The sequence below is a fragment of the Suncus etruscus genome, chromosome 15 (genome assembly GCF_024139225.1).
Source record: "Suncus etruscus isolate mSunEtr1 chromosome 15, mSunEtr1.pri.cur, whole genome shotgun sequence".
Taxonomy (NCBI): Eukaryota; Metazoa; Chordata; class Mammalia; order Eulipotyphla; family Soricidae; genus Suncus; species Suncus etruscus.
This window is the reverse complement of record NC_064862.1, coordinates 78,579,221-78,600,186: the sequence shown is the minus strand read 5'-3', so window position 1 is coordinate 78,600,186 and position 20,966 is coordinate 78,579,221. Positions and strand designations below refer to the sequence as shown.

General features: G+C 54.0%; 1 protein-coding gene across 1 annotated transcript in view; it reads right to left on the bottom strand.

Annotated features, from left to right (window-relative positions):
• CARD11 (caspase recruitment domain family member 11) overlaps nt 1-20,966 on the bottom strand; it is a 54,902-nt gene that overhangs the window by 12,955 nt on the left and 20,981 nt on the right. Inside the window, exons 8-18 of the mRNA XM_049788198.1 lie at nt 16,464-16,654; nt 15,669-15,792; nt 15,189-15,361; nt 8,140-8,293; nt 6,798-7,010; nt 5,493-5,630; nt 4,524-4,849; nt 2,860-3,039; nt 1,592-1,744; nt 1,048-1,173; nt 578-775 (exon numbers count right to left, since the gene is read on the bottom strand). Of these exons, the coding sequence (XP_049644155.1) occupies nt 578-775; nt 1,048-1,173; nt 1,592-1,744; nt 2,860-3,039; nt 4,524-4,849; nt 5,493-5,630; nt 6,798-7,010; nt 8,140-8,293; nt 15,189-15,361; nt 15,669-15,792; nt 16,464-16,654 (1,976 nt within the window). The remainder of the gene's footprint in view (nt 1-577; nt 776-1,047; nt 1,174-1,591; nt 1,745-2,859; nt 3,040-4,523; nt 4,850-5,492; nt 5,631-6,797; nt 7,011-8,139; nt 8,294-15,188; nt 15,362-15,668; nt 15,793-16,463; nt 16,655-20,966) is intronic.

Below are 20,966 nucleotides of genomic sequence, written 5' to 3'. Positions count from 1 at the left end.
GCTCTCCTGCCACTAGCTTCTTCCTGCTCTTTCCTGTAGGGGCTGGGGTCTTTCAGCCTCAGAAGTCTTGCTATGGCCGGGTTGTGCCCTTCAGATCCCCAGATTCCTTCCAGCCAATGGACACACAGTTGCTGTTGAGTGACAGCAGCCAGACACCTGACAGCACTCACTGTACCTCTAACAATGCCCAAAAACACCCCTGGTAGACATTCCTCAGACATAGCCCTGATAGGACCATTTATACCCTGACAGGACAGTTATAACCAGACAAAACCAGTCACATCCTGAAGGTATCACAAACACACCTTTGACAGTGTCCCAGACAACCCAACAGTGTTCCAGTCACACCCTTGACAGAGTCAAAGATACACCCCTAACAGGACCAGTTACACCTCTGATAGGATCAATCATACAATGACAGTGTCACAGACACACATTGAGAGAACCAGTAACATCCCTGACAGACCTGTAGACACACCCCAGACAGGACCACTCACACTTCTAATAGTGCCCCAGACAAGACAGGAGCAGTCACACCCCTGACAGTAGCCTCGCCCCTAATGGGTGGCTGTGGCACCTGATCTAGGGTGCTGCTGTCCTTGGACATGCGCCGGAGCTTGCTCTCTAGGTTGACGATACAGGCCTCCCGCCGCACCATCTCGATGCGCATCTCGTCGTTCTTTTCTTCAAGCTCGCGGATCTGCTTGCGGTACTTGTCTTTCTCGATGAGGCACTGCGAGTACTGGGTTTGTGCCTGGTCCCGGGATTGGAAGGCCTGCAGGGAGGGGACAGCACCTGGGCTTGGTGCTCTTGCCACCAAACTGGCCATGGGGGCAGATTCTCAGCAGAGATGGGGATTAGGTGAGGGCAGGGATGGGGTGAAGGATGGTGTGAAGGACACGGTGAAGGATATTGCCCCAGACCAGTTCACTCCGTCCTCTGGTCCAGCTCAGCCCCTAGTGCCACCCCAATGCCTGACTCCAGTAGAGTGGGGAGCAGAGAGGCATCTGCTGGGGAGGGGTCAGGCACACACCCAAGGGAACACACCTGGTCACGCTCTCGCTCCACCTCGTCCAGTTGCACCATGACCGTGTTCATGCGGTGCTTGTACATCTCGCAGTCCTTGCCTAGCGTGGAGCACTTCAGCTCCAGGTCCTCCTTCTCCTCCAGATACTGTAGTGTACAAGGGTCACCCACCCAGCAGGGACAGCATGGTCAGCCCCTCTGCCTGGGGCTGCCACCCATCCCTTGAGGACTCAGGCCTGTCAGCCCCTCAGATTTGCTTTGCGGGGAGGGTAGTGGGGTCCACAGGGATCCCAGATGTGCAGAAATGCTTGCTGTTGTTAGACTGAGGGGCACGAACCATGGGCCAGTTCTACTGCCTGGAAGAGATGGGGATTGGGCCAGGAGGACCCCTAAATGTAACCCGTTCTGGACAGAGGTGGCCAGTGGTGAATCAGGGGGACCCCAAGCCCTGTCCTGGACAGAGGCACTGGGCAGGGGGGGGACCTGATCCCTTCCTGGAGAGGCAGCCAGCGGATAGGAGGGACGTTCCTGAGCCCCATCCTGCACCTGGGAGGGCTGAGCCCACCTTGTCCCGTAGCTCCTCAGCTTGGCGCGCCTCCTCCTGCAGGTCGTAGATCTTGGTCACCAGCTCCTGCCGATCTTCCAGGGCCTCCTTGCGGTCGTGCTCCAGAATGTCCAGGATGGCCTTGTCTGAGTCAGGCAGGCTGCGCTTCCCGGCCTGGGAGGGTTGACATGGTGGAGTGTCAGGGGCATCAAAGTGTGGCATTAGGGGCGTGGTGTCAGACAGGAAGAGGCATGGTGTGATGAGGTGGGGCATCAGTGGGGTTGGTATTTAGGGGCATGGAGTGGCCCCTAAAGACCGGGAGTCAGTTTGTGGAAGGGGTATAGATGGGAGTCAGTCCAGTTCCAGGTCCTCTGGCAGTTCAGCTCGAGTCCCCTTGAGCCCTGCCTCGTGTGGCTGATGCTGGCCCTCCCTGGCTCTTACTGGAGCCCAGGGTACAGAGGTGGAAGTGGTAGGACAGAGCTGACCCCACCCCCAAGCCCAGATAGATGCAACCCCTCCCCATCTGCCCAATCCAGCTACCAGAGGGGTCCCAAGGACACTCCCTCTCTCTCCCCACATCTGGGGATTTTCCCAGTGACACTCCCACAGAAGGCTTGTGTTGAGAGGTTGGGGTATCCCTGAGGGTTCACAGGCGCCATTATGGAGGGTCCTGGGGTTGAAGAAGGGTCCAGCCTGAGTTGAGAGATGGGCTGAACCAGGCTCAGAGTCTCCAGGCAGTGTCCTGCCTCTGGGCACACAACACTCACAGAGGAAGCAGGTAGGCCAGACTCTCCAACCCCTGCCCGACTCTGTGACCCATTTCCTCTGCCCTCACACCTGGCCACACTAACCCTGCCCTCCTCATTCCTGCCTGCCCTCCTCTCCCTTTCCCACTCTCCTCACCCCTGCCCACCTTCCTCCTCCCGCCTACCTTCTCCCACTCTCACTCCCTTTTCTTGCTCTACTCTCCTCATCCTTATCCTCTTTCTTGTCCTGCCCTCCTTATCCCTGCTCACATCACTGACCCTCTTCTCTCTACCCAGACATCCTTATCTCTGCCCAACTCTCCTTTCCCTGCCTACCCTCATCACTTGCTTCCTACTCTCCTGTCCTCCTCATCCCTGCCCACCTCACTTTTGCTCACCATTCTCACCTAAGCCCTGCCCACCTCACTCTTGTCCACCCTCCTATCCTCCTCCTCCTCACCCTGTCCCTGCCCACCCTCCTGCCTTCCTTATTCCGACCCACCCTCCTTACCCTTGCCCTGCCCCTCACTCCTGCCAGCCCACCTGGATGACGGACTGCAGCTCCTGGATCTTGGTCTTGAGCATCTCGTTCTCCCGCTCCAGCTCCAGCACCTGCTCTTTCTTGGGCCGGTTCTCAATGTCATTCTTGAGCTTCAGCGACTGGTTCCTCTCGAGCCTGCACTCCTCCTCCATCTTGTTCAGCCGATGCTTCAGCTGGTCAATCTGCAGCCAGGAGAGGTTTTTGGGGGAATCCTTGGAGCAGGCAGCAGAGCCTGCCCACACCCCTGAGCTCCCAGCATAATCAGAGATTCCCCCCACATCTCTTATCCCATGGAAAGTGAGGCCTAGGAGCCTGCCTAACTCTCCCTTGGACACCTCCCTTGGTCAGAGCCACAGGCATGAAAGCTCATTCTGTTCCAGCTGCTTTTTCAGGGATCTGTTAGTTTACAGCCACAGGCAAGTGACTGAGTGGGACCAGGACATTAATTTCTAGACCTTAGAGCCCAGCACAGGCCTTCTCTGAGGCAGGTGCCCATGAGATAGGCTGAGGCTGTGTATCAGCTGGGGCTACTCCTCTGTCCAGAGATGGATCTGGTGTCATGTCAATGCTTACATCTCCCAGGTCTCCCCTCACATCATAGCTGCCCTAAATCCCCGATTCTGACCAGGCCCAGGAGCCTGGCTTGATGGTCTCTGTTGCCTCCTGCCTGGCCCCTTGCTCATGTTGCTTCTTTTTTATTTGTTTATGAGCCACCTAGCAGTGCTCAGGGGTTACTCCTGGCTTTGCGCTCAGTAATCACTCCTGGCAGGTCCTGGGGACCCTATGGGATGCCAGGTTGGCCACGTGCAAGGCAACACCCTAACCTCTGTGCCATTGCTCCAGCTCCTCACCTTGCTTCTAGGAACGGGGCAGAGATGCCCCTTTCCCTCCTCACTTGAGCCTCTGTTCTTGCTCTGGTGCTATCCCCCAACTCCTTCTTCCTTCTAATCCTTGTCAGTTCCTGCTTCCTGCACCTGCCAGACCTTCCAGTTCCCAGACTTGCCTGCCTCTCTGTGCCACTGTCATGTGAGGGAAAAACACTGAGTCTGTGTTTCCCGGATACATATAATGACCAGGTGTTTCCACATTGTGTTCTGGTTACAACCTTAGTTGGGAGTTTGGTGTTCCCAGAAAGAAGTCCAGGTGCCCAGGTCCGATCAGAAAATACAGGCAAATATAGAAAGGGCTGCGCTCAGCAGGCCCCATCCTGGCCTCCACTTTGGAGGACACTATGGGCAAAGCCATCGGTGGCAGCAGACCGTCTACTGGTAAGCCTGGACACTCATGCTGCTGAGATGCACTTTGGGGATCTGGCACTTGGTAGGGCCGTATGTCTCGGGCCAAGTGCCATGTCTAGCACCTTAATCATTGCCCTGAAGAACCTAGTCTGGGTCTTCCCTCCTGCCCAGGTCCCTGGTGGATGTTCAGACTCCCCAAGTCCTCACAGGGCTGGTGAACGGGACACCCTGCCCTGGTCAAGTCTGAAAGTGGGCTGGGGGTTCTGAATAGAGACATCCAGGGAGACCCCAGCAGACCCACATGTGTGTATCTGCACAGCTCATGTGGACCCAGCGGTGGAGCAGAGGGAAATCTGGTGGATTGGGGGAGGCAAAGTCCTGCAGTACCCTGTGAGCACCTGCCTCCCCCACCCAGAGCTTGGCCTCACCTCCAGCTGCAGGTCGCGGCTTCGCATCACAGCCATGTTCTTCTCCTCGCTGAGCTGCGCGTAGCGCATGGCCAGGTTGTAGTTGTCATCCTTGACCTTGGCCAGCTCATCGCTGTAGCCGTCGCGCTCTTCCCTCATCTTGTGGTAGCGTTCCTGGAAGGTGAGCAGCTCCATGCGCGTCAGTGTCAGCTGCTTCTTCTCGTCCTCCAGCTGGCGTGCCTGGGCCAGCAGCTCGCAGCGGTGCACGTCCTTGGCCTTCATCTGCTGCTGCAGTTTGATCACCTCGTTCATCAGGAAGTGCGTGAGGCCCTCGTGACCCTCTTCCACTGTGGGAGGGGTGCTGTCAGACCCCCATGATGGGTGTCGAGGGAGGTGTGAAGCACAGGATGGGAGGGACATGCTCCTGAAGGTCCAAATGCAGCCAGGACCGTGTCCAGGCCTCACAGTGGAGGGAGACTATGCAGGGTGCCACATGGAGCAGGGAGGGTAGGTAGAGGGGAAAGGCGAGGAGATCAGTGGGGAGCAGAGTGTGGGCAGGTAGGAGGTGTGAGAGGGAAAGTGAAGGGTATGAGGTAAAGTTGGGAGGGTGAGATGTAAAGGCATGATGGCCCATCAAGCTGAGGGTGTCAGAGTAGAAGGGACAGACTGAGTACATGTGCACAAGGTGAGACTGTTCTGGAAGGGAGATGAGGACCCAGGATCAGGGCCAGATCAGGGAGCATGTGAGGAAGCTCATGAGTTCTGCCCATCCCAGTGTTCTGCTCAGACTTGGTCGTGGGGCCTGTCATCCATCTGACACCACTAGGCTAGAATGCATGAGGACATTCAGGAAGCTGGAGGTGCTATACCTGATGCAGAGCTTTGGAGATGCCCACTACTGTCCACATACCCCACATCCCACACAGAACACAGCACAGGTACACAGACACACAGACACACAGACACACACACACACTTACACAGACTCACCCACAATGGTGGAGAACCTGCGGGTGGGCTCCTTCCCAGTCACCAGCTTGTAGAGCTCGGGGTAGTAGAACTCCAGGCTCTCCAGGAAGACCACGTAGCCCCGCTGGCCCTTGGTGTGCAGAATGTCCAGCAGTCGGCCTGGGGAAGGGCCGGATCCTCTGTGAGCCGACATCTACTGTCTGGACACCCCACGCTCTGTCTCCAGCTCAAGGGCTCTCAGCCAGGAATGTTGGGGGTACTGGGGTCCTGCTAGACCATGGTATCTGGGTGTCTAAATGGGGGAGTGGCTGAGCCCTGTGTCATTGGGTGGGTGACTGCGGGGCCTGCAAACAGCCTTGTTTCTGTTGGGCCCTGTTGGACACATTTCCTGCTCCTTGGCAGATGTTTTTCTGTCTCTGGCTTCCTAGAGCCCACACACCCCTCTGCCCTGGGAGAGACTGAATGAGCAAGTGACCCCTACCCCCAAAGGGACTCCATAGTGACCCCACAGAGGAACTTTACATAGAGTGATCCCTACATAGGAACTTTCTTTTCTTTTCTTTTCTTTTTTTTTTTTTTTTTGGGCCACACCCGGCATTGCTCAGGGGTTACTCCTGGCTGTCTGCTCAGAAATAGCTCCTGGCAGGCACGGGGGACCATATGGGACACCGGAATTCGAACCAACCACCTTTGGTCCTGGATCGGCTGCTTGCAAGGCAAACGCCGCTGTGCTATCTCTCCGGGCCCATTCTTTTCTTTTCTTTTCTTTCTTTTTGGTTTTTAGGTCACACTGGCAGCACTCAGGGGCTACTCCTGGCTCTGTGCTCAGAAATCGCTCCTGGCAGGCTTGGGGGACCATATGGGATGCCGGGATTCGAACCAATGACCTTCTGCATGAAAGGCAAACGCCTTACCTCCATGCTATCTCTTCGGCCCCCACATAGAAACTTTCGATAAAATGCCCCTCACATAGGGATTTTACCGAGTGATCTCCACAGAGGAACCCCCAATAGAGGGACCCAAAAGAGAAAACCCTTAGTGACCCCTGTAGTGGGACTCCATAGAATGACCCCTACAGAGGAACCCCCACATAGTGACCCCCTACAGTGACCTCAGAGTGACGCCTGTGGAGGGACTCTCTCATAGTGACCTCCTCCAGAGGAACCCCCACGAGGGATCCCCGAATGACCTCTCCCCAGAGTGACTGCCCAGAGTGATGCCCCATGGTGTCCCCTCCCGAGTCCTCTGTGACTTCCCTCTGGAGCAATCCCCACCCCGCAGCGAGCTCAGAGTGGGTCCTGCCCAGGGTCCCAGGCATGGGGTCACCTGCGCGGTTGATCTTGGAGGGCAGTGTGGGGGCGCTGAGCACTTCCTCTTCGTCCTGCTCATCTATGACCCGGCACTGCCGAAGGTAGGGCGTGAGCTTGGCCGGGTTGATGTAGCGGCTCAGCATGTGCCGGTTACACTCCACGTTCTCCCACAGAGCGTCCTCATCCTTGAGCGTGTCCGCAAAGTCCTCCATCTCGGGTGTTCCGCTGCCTGCAGGCAGGTCAATAGAAGTCTGGGTATACCTGCCTGCTGGCCACTGTGCTCACTGTGCTGTCACCTTTCCTCGATGTGCCCACTCATCACTGGCCTTCCCAGAACACCCCCTTTGGTTGCTTTGGGCTGTTTATTTCAGGGGCTAGGGGGACCTCAAAGGGATAAGGACTTCTAAGGGACTAAGCCAGGGTTAGGCCTGAGCAAGCTTCTTCCCACTGTCCTATTTCCCAGTTTCAACACTGAATACCCCCCTTTTTTTATTTTTGGTGGAGAAGGTACGTTTTTCTTTTTCTTTATGTTTATTTGGCTACACTCAACCGGTGTTCAGGGCTTACTCCTGGCTTAGTGCTCAGGAACCACTCCTGGTAGTGCTTGAGGGACCATATAGTATGCTGGGAATTGAGCCTGGGTTGGCAAGGCAAATTGCTCTCCATACTGTGCTATATCATTCCAGCCCCTTTAGCCTCCTCAATGGATTCCTTTTGATTACATGTTTACACAAATGGCATCATCCTGTAAGAGAATATCCATGCTTCCTTTCTCAATGGGCTCCCTCCTGAAGCTCGTGGCCTTGATTTTTATTTATTTATTTATTTATTTATTTATTTATTTATTTATTTATTTTATTTATTTATTTTTTTGCCACCACCAGTGACGCTCAGGGGTTATTCCCGGCTATGCACTCAGAAATTGCTCCTGGCTTGGGGGACCATATGGGATGTTGGGGGATTGAACCACGGTCCATCCTACGTTATTGCATGCAAGGCAAATGTCCTATCGCTTGTACCACCACTCCGGTCCCCTTGATTTTTATTTTTATTTTTTGGTTATGTAAACACACCTGGCAGCCTTGGGGGACTATATGGGATGCCAGGGATCAAACCTGGGTTGGCCATGTGCAAAGCAAATCCCTCCCACTGTGGTATTGCTTCTATCCTGGAAGCATTGTCAAAGCTGCTCAATTGAGCTGGCACTTGTGGGCCCTCATTCAATTCATCTAAGGGCCTCCCCATGGCTCCTGGGTACCAATGCCTAACTGCCCTGTGGTTCTTGGCACAAATGCTCACTGCATGTGTGTTGAGAAGCCGCATGCCCACCCACATGTCTTGCAGGGCTTCTCTGGTACCTGGAGCTTCTGGAGGAAGGTGAGGACAGACATACCTGGCATGGGGCTGGCTCCGCAGCTGCCGCTGCCCCTCCCTCCTGTCAGCTGCTAGTCCTGGCCAGGTTGGTCCTGCCCCGAGGGGCCCGTCTGCACCTGGAACAGTGAAGGCCAGAGCCTAGAAGAGATGAGGATCCAGTTGGGCAGGTGTGGGTGGGAGAGTGACTCTCAAGCCCGGGAGAGCCAAGCAGGGCAGCTGAGGGGCACCCAGGGAGCATCAGGAGGGGAGGTGGCCAGATACCAGGGTGGAGGGAGATGTGGAGACTTTCCTCCCAGGCTCCTAGTCACCAGCCCAGAGTCTGGGAAATGTACAGCTCTGGGCAGATGCCCCAATCTGTTGCTGGGAGCTTTGGCAGTTATAGTGCCTAGAAATGATTCTAGGAGGGATGTAGGATTCACCAGGCCACTCAATGCTCTGTCTGCCAGAGACCTGGATCTGGTCCCCAGCATCTCCCATATCCCTTATGCAGCCTGGATCAGCCCCTGACCTTGGGCTGTGGCTACAAAGAGAGACTGATTTCCAGGGGAGTCAGTCAGACTTCCAGCAGTCCAGTGTTGGGGAAATTGAGACACAAGTGCTCCAAGTCAGTCAGACTTCCAGCACTTAGCCCAGCAGATTGACAGATGGATGGATGGATGGATATAGAATTTACGGGACAAGTGATGCCATCACAGCATGGCCATTACCATAAACACCAACTCTACCGCCATCATCTCTGTCACCATCATCACCTTCACCATCACCATCAACTCTGGCATTCCCACAGCCACAATCACAACTACTTGCATCCTTCATCATTTTACAGCCAAGAAAGTCTACCTGGCGAGGTTGCAAATTCCTATAAATAAGTTGTAAGGTAGGACTTGGACCCAACCAAATATGACCTCATTGATTTTTGGGTCACACCTTGTGCTAAGGGGTTACTCCTGGCTCTGCACTCAGGAATCACTCCTGGCAGGCTCAGGGAACTTTATGGGACGCCAGGGATGCAACCTGGGTCAGCTGTATGCAAGGCAAATGTTCTCTCCACTGTGCTATTGCTCTGGCTCTGCAAATCTTTCTCTTAATCACTGTTTAGTCCCTTGAGTCTCTCTTTCTGCCTCCCCTGTCCTCTCTGACTGTCTCACTTTTTGTCTATGTTTATCTCTGTCTCACACTTTCTTTCTTTTTTTTTTTTTTTTTTGGTTTTTGGGCCACACCCAGCAGTGCTCAGGGGTTACTCCTGGCTGTCTGCTCAGAAATAGCTCCTGGCAGGCACGGGGGACCATATGGGACACTGGGATTTGAACCAACCACCTTTGGTCCTGGATCGGCTGCTTGCAATGCAAACGCCGCTGTGCTATCTCTTCAGGCCCTCACTCTTTCTTTCTATCTCTATGTGTCTATCTCTTTCTCTCCCAATGAAGTTCCCCAAAGTATCAGAGGCCTCGAGAGAAGCATCTCTGGAAGTAGAAGTGACTGTGAGCAGAGAGCAGCTTCCACTCCCCCAGGACCACCACTCGCTCAGTGCTGAGTGAGATACTGGGCCACCATCCCCAGTGTGGGTGCCTGCCCACACCCAGGGGCACCCAGGAAGGATGAAGCTCTGGCCTCTCTCCAGGCACTTCGAGGGGAGTCTGCACAGGAAGGGAAGCACCTCCAGTATTCCAGGCCTCCCTCCCTCTCCTGTGCTCGATGATCCCCTCATTTATATCCTTTATCCTCTAACAAATGCTAGGAAGAGGTGGGCTGTGATATTCAGTGAGGACTATGCTCCCAGGGGCTACTAGAAGCAGAAGTATCCCCCCCCCCCAAGTTGGCCCCATTTTGCATTGCTGGGCCGGGCGGTGGCGCTAAAGGTAAGGTGCCTGCCTTGCCTGCGCTAGCCTTGGACGGACCGCGGTTCGATCCCCCGGTGTCCCATATGGTCCCCCAAGCCAGGAGCAACTTCTGAGCACATAGCCAGGAGTAACCCCTGAGCGTTACCGGGTGTGGCCCAAAAACAAAAACAAAACAAAACAAAACAAAACAAAAAACCATTTTGTATTGCTGGCGACCTGGGGAAGGTGGTGGAGGGAAGGTCCAACCCTCAGTACAGGCTCACTCATCTAGTGTAACTCATTTAGTGATGAATTAAGACCTAGCCTGGGCAGCTGCTCCAGAGCTGAGCCAGGGACACCAGCCCCGAGGCAGGAGCTGCCCAGAGCAAGGCCCTTGGGGGCAGGCAGGCCCCTGGTCATCGGGATCAACGAATCCTCAGTTAATTCATCAGCCGGGCTGCCGACGGCGGGATTAATCACTCCAGTGAAACCTCTGCTTAATTGAAAGGACGTCTGGCAAAAATAAAAAGGGGGGAAAGATAATTTAAAAGGATGATGTACTGCCTGGGAGACAGGCCTGCGTGTGCCCAGTCTAAGCCTCTTGCTGGCAGCCTCAAATGTGCGCCCCGGAACGGGTCCAGATCTGCTTTCACACCAGCCCCACACCCCTTGGGTCCCACACAAAGGGCACTTGGAGAGAAGCCTCCAGAAATCCCCCAGCTCCACAAAGCATTTCCTGGCCAGGCAACCACAGGCTCCCTCCCTCCCTCACCCTCCATCGACCCGTTGGTTCCCCCAATACCGAGATGGAATTTCCCACCAATTATCATGTGTTTTCAGCAATCAGAGTGTCTCGCGGATACATATTTTGGAAGCAACAATTACCACTTTAGACTCGCATGGCAGACGTTGCTGGCTGTGAACCACATCTCAATTCTCCCTTCCTCAACATCCCTGGCAGCAACAAAGGGGCGACTCCCTCCCAAGAGGTGAGGAGGAGTGTCTGGGCTAGGCATCAAGGAAAGCCCCTTATAGCAGCAGGATCTTCTTTGGATAGGCCCTGGTGCTCCCCTTTTTTTTTTTTTTTTTTTTTTTTTTTGGTTTTTGGGCCACACCCAGTAACGCTCAGGAGTTACTCCTGGCTATGCGCTCAGAAGTTGCTCCTGGCTTGGGGGACCATATGGGACACCGGGGGATCGAACCGAGGTCCGTCCAAGGCTAGCGCAGGCAAGGCAGGCACCTTACCTTTAGCGCCACCGCCCGGCCCCTAGGTGCTCCCCTTTCTGACTGGAGTGTGGATGTGATGGTTGGAGGCAGAGCAGCTGCTGTGTGCATCAAGTTGAGGCCTTACTCCTAAGCCAGGACCTCAGGGCATCGTGGGCACTGTGGACAACTGACTTTTGAGGACCTTCCTGTTTCTGCTGCTTGCAACCACAAGACACCCAGATCTCAGCCTTGGGAGCCCCAGCTAAGGTCTGGCCACAGCTGGAACATCATTCCTTCCTCTTTCTTTGTCACGGACGCCAGCTTCGGAGGAAGCTGTGCAGACTGAGTGAGAGGAACAGATAGGCTTATGGGTGCCATGTTCTTGAGCTGATGAAATACAGCCCATGAAGGGGGAATCAGTGGGCTCCTTCTCCCCACCGCATTCAGGGCTGTGCCCTTTTGTGTCCCACTCACTGCGATGCAGGAATCCCGCTTCTCCCAATGCACCTCACGACTCTGACCTGCCCTCATGATTTTCTCAGCATTCACCCTTCCCCTGGCACAGAACCTGGGCATCTCTTCTGGTACCAGCAATTTCTGTGCTATCAAAAGGGCAACTAAGGGTTAACTAAGGAGCCGGAGCAAGAGCACAGTGGGGAGGGCATTTGCCTTGCACTTGGCCCACCTGGGTTTGATCCCTGGCATCCCTTATGGTCCCCCAAACTTGCCAGGAGAAATTTTTTTTTTGGCTACACCTGGTGATGCTCAGGGGTTAGGGCTGACTATGAGCTCAGAAATGTCTCCTGGCTTGGGGGACCATATGGGACGCCGGGGATCGAACCCAGGTCCTTCCTGGATCAGCAGCGTGCAAGACAAACACTCTACTGCTGTGCTATCGCTCCGGCCCCAGGAGTGATTTCTGAGTGCAGAACTGGAAATAACCTGGAGCACCACCGGGTCACCAGGTTTGGCTCAAAAACAAACAAAATGTCCCAGTGGGGAGGGGTGCTGCAGAGATAGAACAGGGCAGAGGCACATCTGCTTTGCATTTGACTAACCCAGGTTTCATCCCTAGCACCCGAAGGACCCCCTGATTCCCTCCAGGAGCACTTGCTGAGCACAGAGCCAGGACTAAGCCTTGAGCATTGCTGGGTTTGGCCCTCAAAACAACCAACCAACCAAACAAACAAAAACCCCAAAGTCCATCCCAATTTGGCCATGTTAGGAAAGGACTCTGTGTCACTAGGAAGGGAAGGCACCTTTTTATTTTGTTTTTTTTTTGGGTCACACCCGGTGGTGCTCAGGGGTTACTCTTGGCTCTGTTCTCAGGAATTATACCTGGCAGCTTGGGGGACATATGGGATACCTGGGATTAAATGCAGGTTGGCTGTGTGCAAGGTGCTCCATGCTATGCTCTTGCTCCAGCCCTAACATTTTTGTTTTGTTTTGTTTTTGTTTGGGGTCACAGCTGGCAATGCTCCAAAGTCAAAATCACTTCTGGAGGGCTCAGAGTATAGTAGGTGATACTAAGGATCCAGCCATAGTGAGGTGCATGTCTTACCCACTGTGCTATTTCTCTGGGACAGGATGGTACATTTTTGGGGGCCTGGTGACCGGGTACACCCATCCCTGAAGGTCCTGTCACATCCCATCCTGCCCAGATTTTGGGTGTCCAACTTGTGCCCCATGGGGAGCAGGGGTGGGCATCATGCCTTGCCTTCCAGGGTTAAGCTTTTATCCCTGCTCATTTCTCCATGCAGACAGGCCTTTGGAAGAAACACAATTAGAAACGACAGGTCTAAATTGTTCTGAAATGCGAATCAATTTATCACACAGGCTCTTGATGGGCCTTTGCTCTGTCTGGATTCCAGAGTTGCGCAAGCCCACTGATATCAGGGTAGGGGGAGGGTGTCCTCGAGAGCCAGAGCCAGGTCTGACTGCTGTGGGAAGGGGGTAGAGGGAGGGTGCAGATGCACTGCGTCTCCTGCTGTGATCTCCACAGCCTGATCAACAAACCTAGACTAGGGTGCTTGAGAGGCGTCAAGACACCCCACTAACTCTGTCCCAACTGAAATCCTCATGCTGCAGCACCCCAGAAGACATGGTCACACCTGGCCCTGCCCTTGAGCTCCTGTCGGCAGGAGCTTGGTGAGGAGGATTCCACCACGGCCACAACATGCCTGCTCCAGGTATGCCACATATCAGAGCTATGCTGGGGGTGAGGGGGACAGCAGGATGGTTGGTGTCACCCTAGGGGGCACTAACTCCCTTGGGTGGGCAGGACTCTGGGCAGCCCCCAGAATGGCCAGCAGGCTCCCACAGCAGAGGCCCAGTGGAGTCTCCCTGAATCTTGGGAGTGATAGCAACACATAGTAATGGGCAGTCGACACCCTGTCAACATATTACACAGCATATGACATGTACTTGACATCACCAACATGTGTGACACCATAATGAACACACCATAACACATGTGGTACAACATGTGACATGCCACCAACATTGTGACACAGTGCATGGCATGTAGCCGGCCAATCACCAACATGTGTGACATCACACGTGACATATAACAACCAACCACCATGTGTGATACCACATTGATGTGTAACAAACACACCACCGACATATGACATAACACATGACATGCCACCAACACATGTGACTCAATACATGATATATAGCTGGCATGGCACACTTATGTGACATAATATGGTCATGTATCTGACCCAACACTAACACATGTTATACATGTGGCATATAATAAACACATCTCCAACATACACAACACATGTGACATACCACCTAACAAGGTGACATAGCACATGATGTGTATCTGACATGGCACACATGTATAACAAGCATGTGGTATGTAGCAGACCTACATGTGATACTACATGCAACATGAAACTAATACACTACCCACCATGTGTGACATGTCACCCATCATGTATGACACAGCATGTGCCAGGCATCTAATGTGTGACACTGTATGATATGCAGATAACACACCATCCAATGTGGTACTCTGCATTTGATATGGCTAAGGAGCCACCTGACATACAGTGGCATGTCTTATATGTAGTAGCTGCATATACTAACATATGGTTACATACTAACACATGGGTTACACATCCCACATGCAGTTATAATCAGACATGTGATTGACATGTCATCTCAATGCAGTGATACCACCAGGCATGTGGTTGACATGGCATCCCATATATGGTTGACATTCCACCCCACACATGGTGACATCATTAGACATGTTACTGACATGCCATTCCACACATGGTGATTCATCATGATACACATGTTCCACATACGGTGACACCATTAGACACATGACTGACATATCCTATATATCCTACACACAATGATGTATCATGAGACACGTGTCCCACATGTAGTGACATCTTCAGACATGTGTCCAGCACACAGTGGTGGGAAGCTCTCAGGATTTTATTCTGATAGAACTCAGAAGGCCAACCCCCCAAATCTTTACATGGACTCAGCTAGTCCTGTGCCAGGACAGAGACATGCATGGGAGGTCTGAGACCCCATGGGCGCCACCATTCTTACTAAGAGTTCCCCACTTGGTGTATGGACAGGCAGCAGTGATGTCTTAGGGTGGCATCTATCTATACAGCTTCAGAGGCCAGCGGCTGACAGGGGCCAGAGACGAAGCCTGAACTCTGCCTAGGCAGAGGCCGAGAGAGGCCATTGCTGGGGTGAATGAGAAAGGCCAGTTCTGGGCCCGGAGAGATAGCACAGCGGCGTTTGCCTTGCAAGCAGCCGATCCAGGACCAAAGGTAGTTGGTTCGAATCCCGGTGTCCCATATGGTCCCCCGTGCCTGCCAGGAGCTATTTCTGAGCAGACAGTCAGGAGTAACCCCTGAGCAACACCGGGTGTGACCCCCCCCCCCCAAAAAAAAAGAGAAAGGCCAGTTCTGGGGTGAATGTGCATCTAGAAAAGCTGCTCTTGGGCCCAGCCAGCTCCCTCCCCTAACCAGGCCGCCCTCTCTGTCTCTGCAACTGCTGTCTGCCTCTGGCTGCTGACGGATCGTGTCCTTCACCCATGCCCGCAGCTGCTCTGCTGAGCCAGCAGTGCAGGCCAGAGACACATCCATCTGCATGCTACATGGTGGCAGCGAAAACTGGGGTGGCTCCCATGGCCTGCAGGCTAGAGGCAGGATGGACACAGCATGCTGGAGGCCCAGCTCATGGCAGAGCCCACAGCTTCACACCCACCAATTCCCACTGTCGTGTGAGAAAGAGGGAGTCCTCCCTAATGACCACAGTGGGAGTGTCCAGGGTAGGACAGAACCGGGCCTGCATGCAGGATCAGCATCACACGCAGAATTCACCCTCCCCCTCTGCCCAAGTCCTTCCCCCAACTGAGCCCCAACTTTCCAAACCAGGGACTCCAAGACCCGACACTGGGAATAATGAAATGACACAGCGACTCCACAGGGCACAGGTGCACTCACAATCGGAGACCACAGGGGTCTTGTGATGGTCCAGGGCAAATGAGACTACTCGGGGCCCTAGGGCAGTGTGAGCCTGAATCAGCAGCGCCTCTTCCCTATGGACACCATGAGCTCTGGTTGCCCTCTGAGGATGACTCAGCATGGCTGGGGTAAGGAGAGCTCACAGAAGCCAGAAGTGCAAGGGAAGGAAAGGGAAGGAAGGAATGAAAGGAAAGAAGGAAGGAAGGAGGGAGAGAGGGAGGGAAGGAAGGAAGGAAGGAAGGAAAGAAGGAAGGAAGGAAGGAAGGAAGGAAGGAAGGAAGGAAGGAAGGAAGGAAGGAAGGAAGGAAGGAAGGAAGGAAGGAAGGAAGGAAGGAGAGAGCAGGGCAGGGAAAGGAAGGACCTTCCTTGCTTAGGCACCTCCAGAAAACCCAGGGGTAGGTGTGGCCTCTCCTAGGCAGCTAGTCTGTGCCAGGATGTCCCTCCCTTGCCCCAATCCCATCCTTTCTTGGCTCATTTTCTGTTGGCAGTTACAGACTCAGGCCTGACCCATGGACCAGGCCCAGGTGAGTCTGGCGTGTGCAGATGGACAGACACCATCTCTTCCAAAAAGGCACGTGGGCACCCGCCCCTTATGCCCCCCTGGAAGGAAGTATCAGGAAGGGGAAACCTCAGTCAAAAGCTTCTCCCCACCCAGCTGGGATTCAGGTTCTCAGCAAGCCATCGGGGGAAGGTGTGGGACTAAGGGGGTTGGAGGATGGGCAGGTGGGGGGCAAAAAGCAGCATCCTGAGGGAATCACTGTGTTCTCTACTCACCGCTTGCACCCACTGCCTGCGGCCTTTCCCACGGCTCTTCTGTGTCTGCCAGCACAACCTCCCCAGAAGCCCAAGCCCTTGGCAGGCCGCCTCTATTTTTGGCAGGGCTGAGGTGAGGCTGGGGGCGGCTGCACTTCCCTTTTCTGGTGACTCTCTGAGGGGCGGGGCCCAGAGGATGGAGGAACAGACACCTGGGAGCACAGGCCCCACGAGGTGGGAGGAGACATGGGCTGTGGAACAGTTCTGGGCCTGACAAAGCCCCTGAGTTCCTGTTCCAGCCCAATTGCACACACCTGGTACTCCTGGTCCTTTTTCCTGCTCTGGAAGGAAGGTGGCTTGACGGGACGAATCTGCCCAGGAAACCAGAGCCCAGACCTTGTGCCCTGGGGGAAGACTATCAGCTCCTGGATCCCACTGCCTTGACCCTTGGGAAATAGCAGCTGGGACCCCAGAGTGTGACCAATGTCCTGTCTCCACTCATTCTCTGCAGGTGGCCTACTTGGTTGCCAGCGTTGTGGTCATCCCCTAGTGAATCTGCCAAAATCTTCCTGTACAGATGGTTTTACTGGGATCACCTTGTCCAGAAGAATCCTCTAGGATCTCCCTGTTTAGATGAATCCTTGGGATCTCCTTATTCAGATGAATCCTTGGGATCTCCTTATTCAGATGAATCCTCTGGGATCTCCCTGTTCAGACTAATCCATATTTTGATGAATCATCTGGGATGTCCTTATCCAGATGATTCCTTTTGGATCCCCTTGCTCAGATGAATCCGCTGAGATCTACACACACACACACACACACACACACACACACACACACACACACACACACACACACACACACGCCATCATTCAGGCAATGTCCTTTCCTGGCACCTTGGGCTGGGCGTGTTTTAGCGTGACAGGAACTGCAGAGGCCCTGCCATGAAAGCATCGTCGATTCTCCTGTGTCTCAGGGGCACTGCACTCTGACCCAGAGAGGGGCTCCAGGGTGACCCTGGGCCCTGTTCTGAACCCCTGCCCACTGCAGTCCAGCCTTTCTGCCTTGTCTTTATCTTCGCCTGGGGACGTGGCTCTCACCGGGCTGCTGAGTCAGCCACCAGAGCCCAAACACATCAAGTCCTATTTCAGAAGGTCCAATGGTTTTATTTCCTGACCATAAATATGAAATATAATTAGCAGCAGCTGCTAATGAAGTTGCTTCCAGACAGCCTGAAGATGCAGCACTGGAGAGAGCATATCCCCCACAGGAGGGAGCACATACTGCATAGGAGGGAGCAAATTCTGCACAGGATGAAGCACATCCCACACAGGAGAGAACATATTCTGCACATGAGGGGAGCACATCCCCACAGAGGAGAACACATCCTGCATAGAAGGGAACAATTCCTTATAGAAGGGAGCACATCCCCAACAGGAGAGAGCACATTCAGTACCTCAGCAGGCTCTGAGAAATTGGGCTCCGGATACTCTCCAGCCAATCTCCCCTGCTTCACAAACCTGTTCCCACTGTGGATACTCAAGAACTTTCTACCATATGTGCCATGCGTGTGTCCTGGGTGTCTGATGTGGGGGGCCCTGACCATGGTCTCCCATCTCCTCTCATGGGGCCGGTGGGTTCTGGTGCTGTGGGGCAGAAGCACCCCACAGTAGGAAGGGAGGAGACTGAGCACCACCTAAGAAGCACAGTGGGATGGAGGTGCCGAGCAGGTAGTAACCCGGGAGATTCCAGACAACATGGGCTGGAGGAGGCTGCAGATCTCACATTCCAGACTCAGAGGACACTACAGGGCTCTGGGTAGTGCAGAGCCAGCGGGAGGAGACAATTTGATTTCCGCCTTACTGTGCTCCTCCCAGAGCTGATAAACAGGCCTCACAGAAGCTAGACCTGACTAGAACCATAGTACAGAGGGGAGGGCACTGGCCTTGCTCTCTTCAGACCCAGGTTCAATCCCCTGCATCCCATTGGGTCCCCTGAGCCTGCCAGGAGTGACTACTAAGTGCAGAATCTGGAGGATCCCCTGAGCATGGTTGAGTGTGGCCCCCAAATCACATGCAGCTTCTCTTTGAGATTCTCACCTCAGCTCCACTGACAGGCACAGGCTGCAGTGACCAGAGTAAAATCTCACAGGCGGATGCCTGACTAGGACGTCCAACTCACAGGGGAGAAGCAACAGCACAGGAGCTGTTGAATGGGGGGTTGTGCCCAGAGAGGGAGAGGGATTCCTACACCCCCTGTCCAGGTAGGACAAGAGACGCAACCAGCAGCAACTCTGACACAGGAAATAATCCACACATGGTTGGGAAGGTATAGCAGACCAGAAAATAACACCACAAGCTGTTTGCCCACAAGCCAAGGGCTCCACCATGTGGAACCCCTTGAGCCAAGATGTCAACCGTTCTTCTAGGCCGCCTAAGTAGCCTTTATTGAGATAAACAAAGCCCACCCCAAGGGAAGGGAAAGAGCCAGATGAGGAGGCACTGTGGAAACATCTTTTTTTTTTTTTTGGTTTTTGGGCCACACCTGGCGGTGCTCAGGGGTTACTCCTGGCTGTCTGCTCAGATATAGCTCCTGGCAGGCACGGGGGACCATATGGGACACCGGGATTCGGTCCTGGATTGGCTGCTTGCAAGGCAAACGCCGATGTGCTATCTCTCCGGGCCTGGAAACATCTTTTTAACAGGAAAACCAAAGGAACCAATTGAGAGACAACTAATTAGAAGGCAATATGAGGACCAATCCGAAGGCCTCTACCAACAAGGGGACAGAGCCCATCACACAGTACCACACTCCTGAGTATGCTGCAGAGAATGGTGAGGGACACTGGAAGACTGAGGTGGGGGAGGCAGGGACACCAGGGCTTGATGCCTGGATGCAGGAACCACATGCACAGGGCTGGGATGAGCCCCTGCTTGACCAGTACAGGTAAGGAACCACGTCTAGGAACCACGTGTAGGGCAGATGAAGAGGGATGGGAGACAATGGGTGGCCAGCATTTCTGTGGCCAGGGTCCCAGATGGAAAGAAAGGGAAATCAATTCCCTCCTTTCAAATTCAGGGTGTGGTCTCAGTCAGGTAGGTGTTGGAGTCAGTGCTGGTGGTGTTGGGGAGCCAGGCAGAGCCAAGGTTTGAGCCAGGGGCTTTGTGCACCCTTGGCAATCGCTCAGCCCACTGGGCCTTGGCCAGTGGCCTTGGCCCCTTGCTGGATTCTTTTCCTGCTCCAGTCAGAATACATAGTCCTTTCTCAACCTCCAGGCACTGGGAGGGGGTGTGAAGGTGCACCTTGGATGCTGACACCATCTGTGGCTGGGGGTCAGAGTAGGAGGTGGGTGAAGACGTGGCATTTCTTTTATCTATTTTTGTTTTTTGTTTGTTTATTTTTGGGCCACACCTGGCAGTGCTCAGGAGTTACTCCTGGCTATGAGCTTAGAAATCACTTTTGGCAATGCTCAAGGGACCCTAAGGGATGCTGGGGATTGAATCCGGGTCAACCATGTGCAAGGCAAATATACTCCCTGCTGCCAAGAGTTGTGGCACTTCTTGAATGCAGATCTCTAGGCAGGATGTCAGAGGCAGAGCCTGGGAACCTGTGTTTTCATTGTGAGCACCTTCCTGGTGACCCATAACCACCAAGTCACTTAACACAGAACCTTGGTGAATCCTTTAGGGAAGTCTACGATGGTTCTAGAACAATCTTGTTTGACAAATGGGGCCACCCCATCTGCAGGCTGGGTGATGTGTGATAGAAACAGGACTCTGCTCAGAGATTCCCCACTGGGCACCAGCACCCTTAGGAAGGGCAGAGTGGGGACAGGGCTGGGCAGGAATCAGAGCTGGGTGGGCGACCAGGCCTCTCCGTGATCAATCCCCAGTGTCTCACATGCTAATGCTCTCCCGCCTCCTGCAGCAATAAATAAGTCTGGGCAAAAACCTCCCATTACTCATCCCACTCACATCTCTGGTGTCGAGTTTTCTCTGCCTTCAATCACTTCAGATCCCTGTTCCCGGGCCACCTCCAAGGTCACCTTGGCAGGCAGGGTGAGGCACACAGTAGTATGAGGTGTCCAGGGGGTAATATTTGCACCCACAGGCCATCTCATAGGACACTCCAGCACATGCCCCATCAGCTCCTACAGCAGAAACAAAGGTGCCCATTGTCTCACTCATCTAGAAGGTTCCTCTCCTGGAGGAAACAGTATGGCTCCAAACCCCACCAGGCATTTTGGAAAGTTCCTGGGGTCTTGGACCTTTCTCCATTTGTTTTTGGCAATGCTCACAGCTTACTCCTGGCTGGACCTGGGGATAGGACACAGTGCCTGGAGGGCAAGGCCACAGGCCACAGTCTACCTCCCAGAACTAAGGGTGCAGGGGTGGTGATGGGACTCTGTTGCACAGAACATGGCTCCATGTATGAGGAAGTGGGTTTCAGCCTCAGCACCGCAAAGATAAGAGGAGGGTAGGGAAGAGAGCTGACCAGGCAGGAGGGAAACCAGAGCTGGAC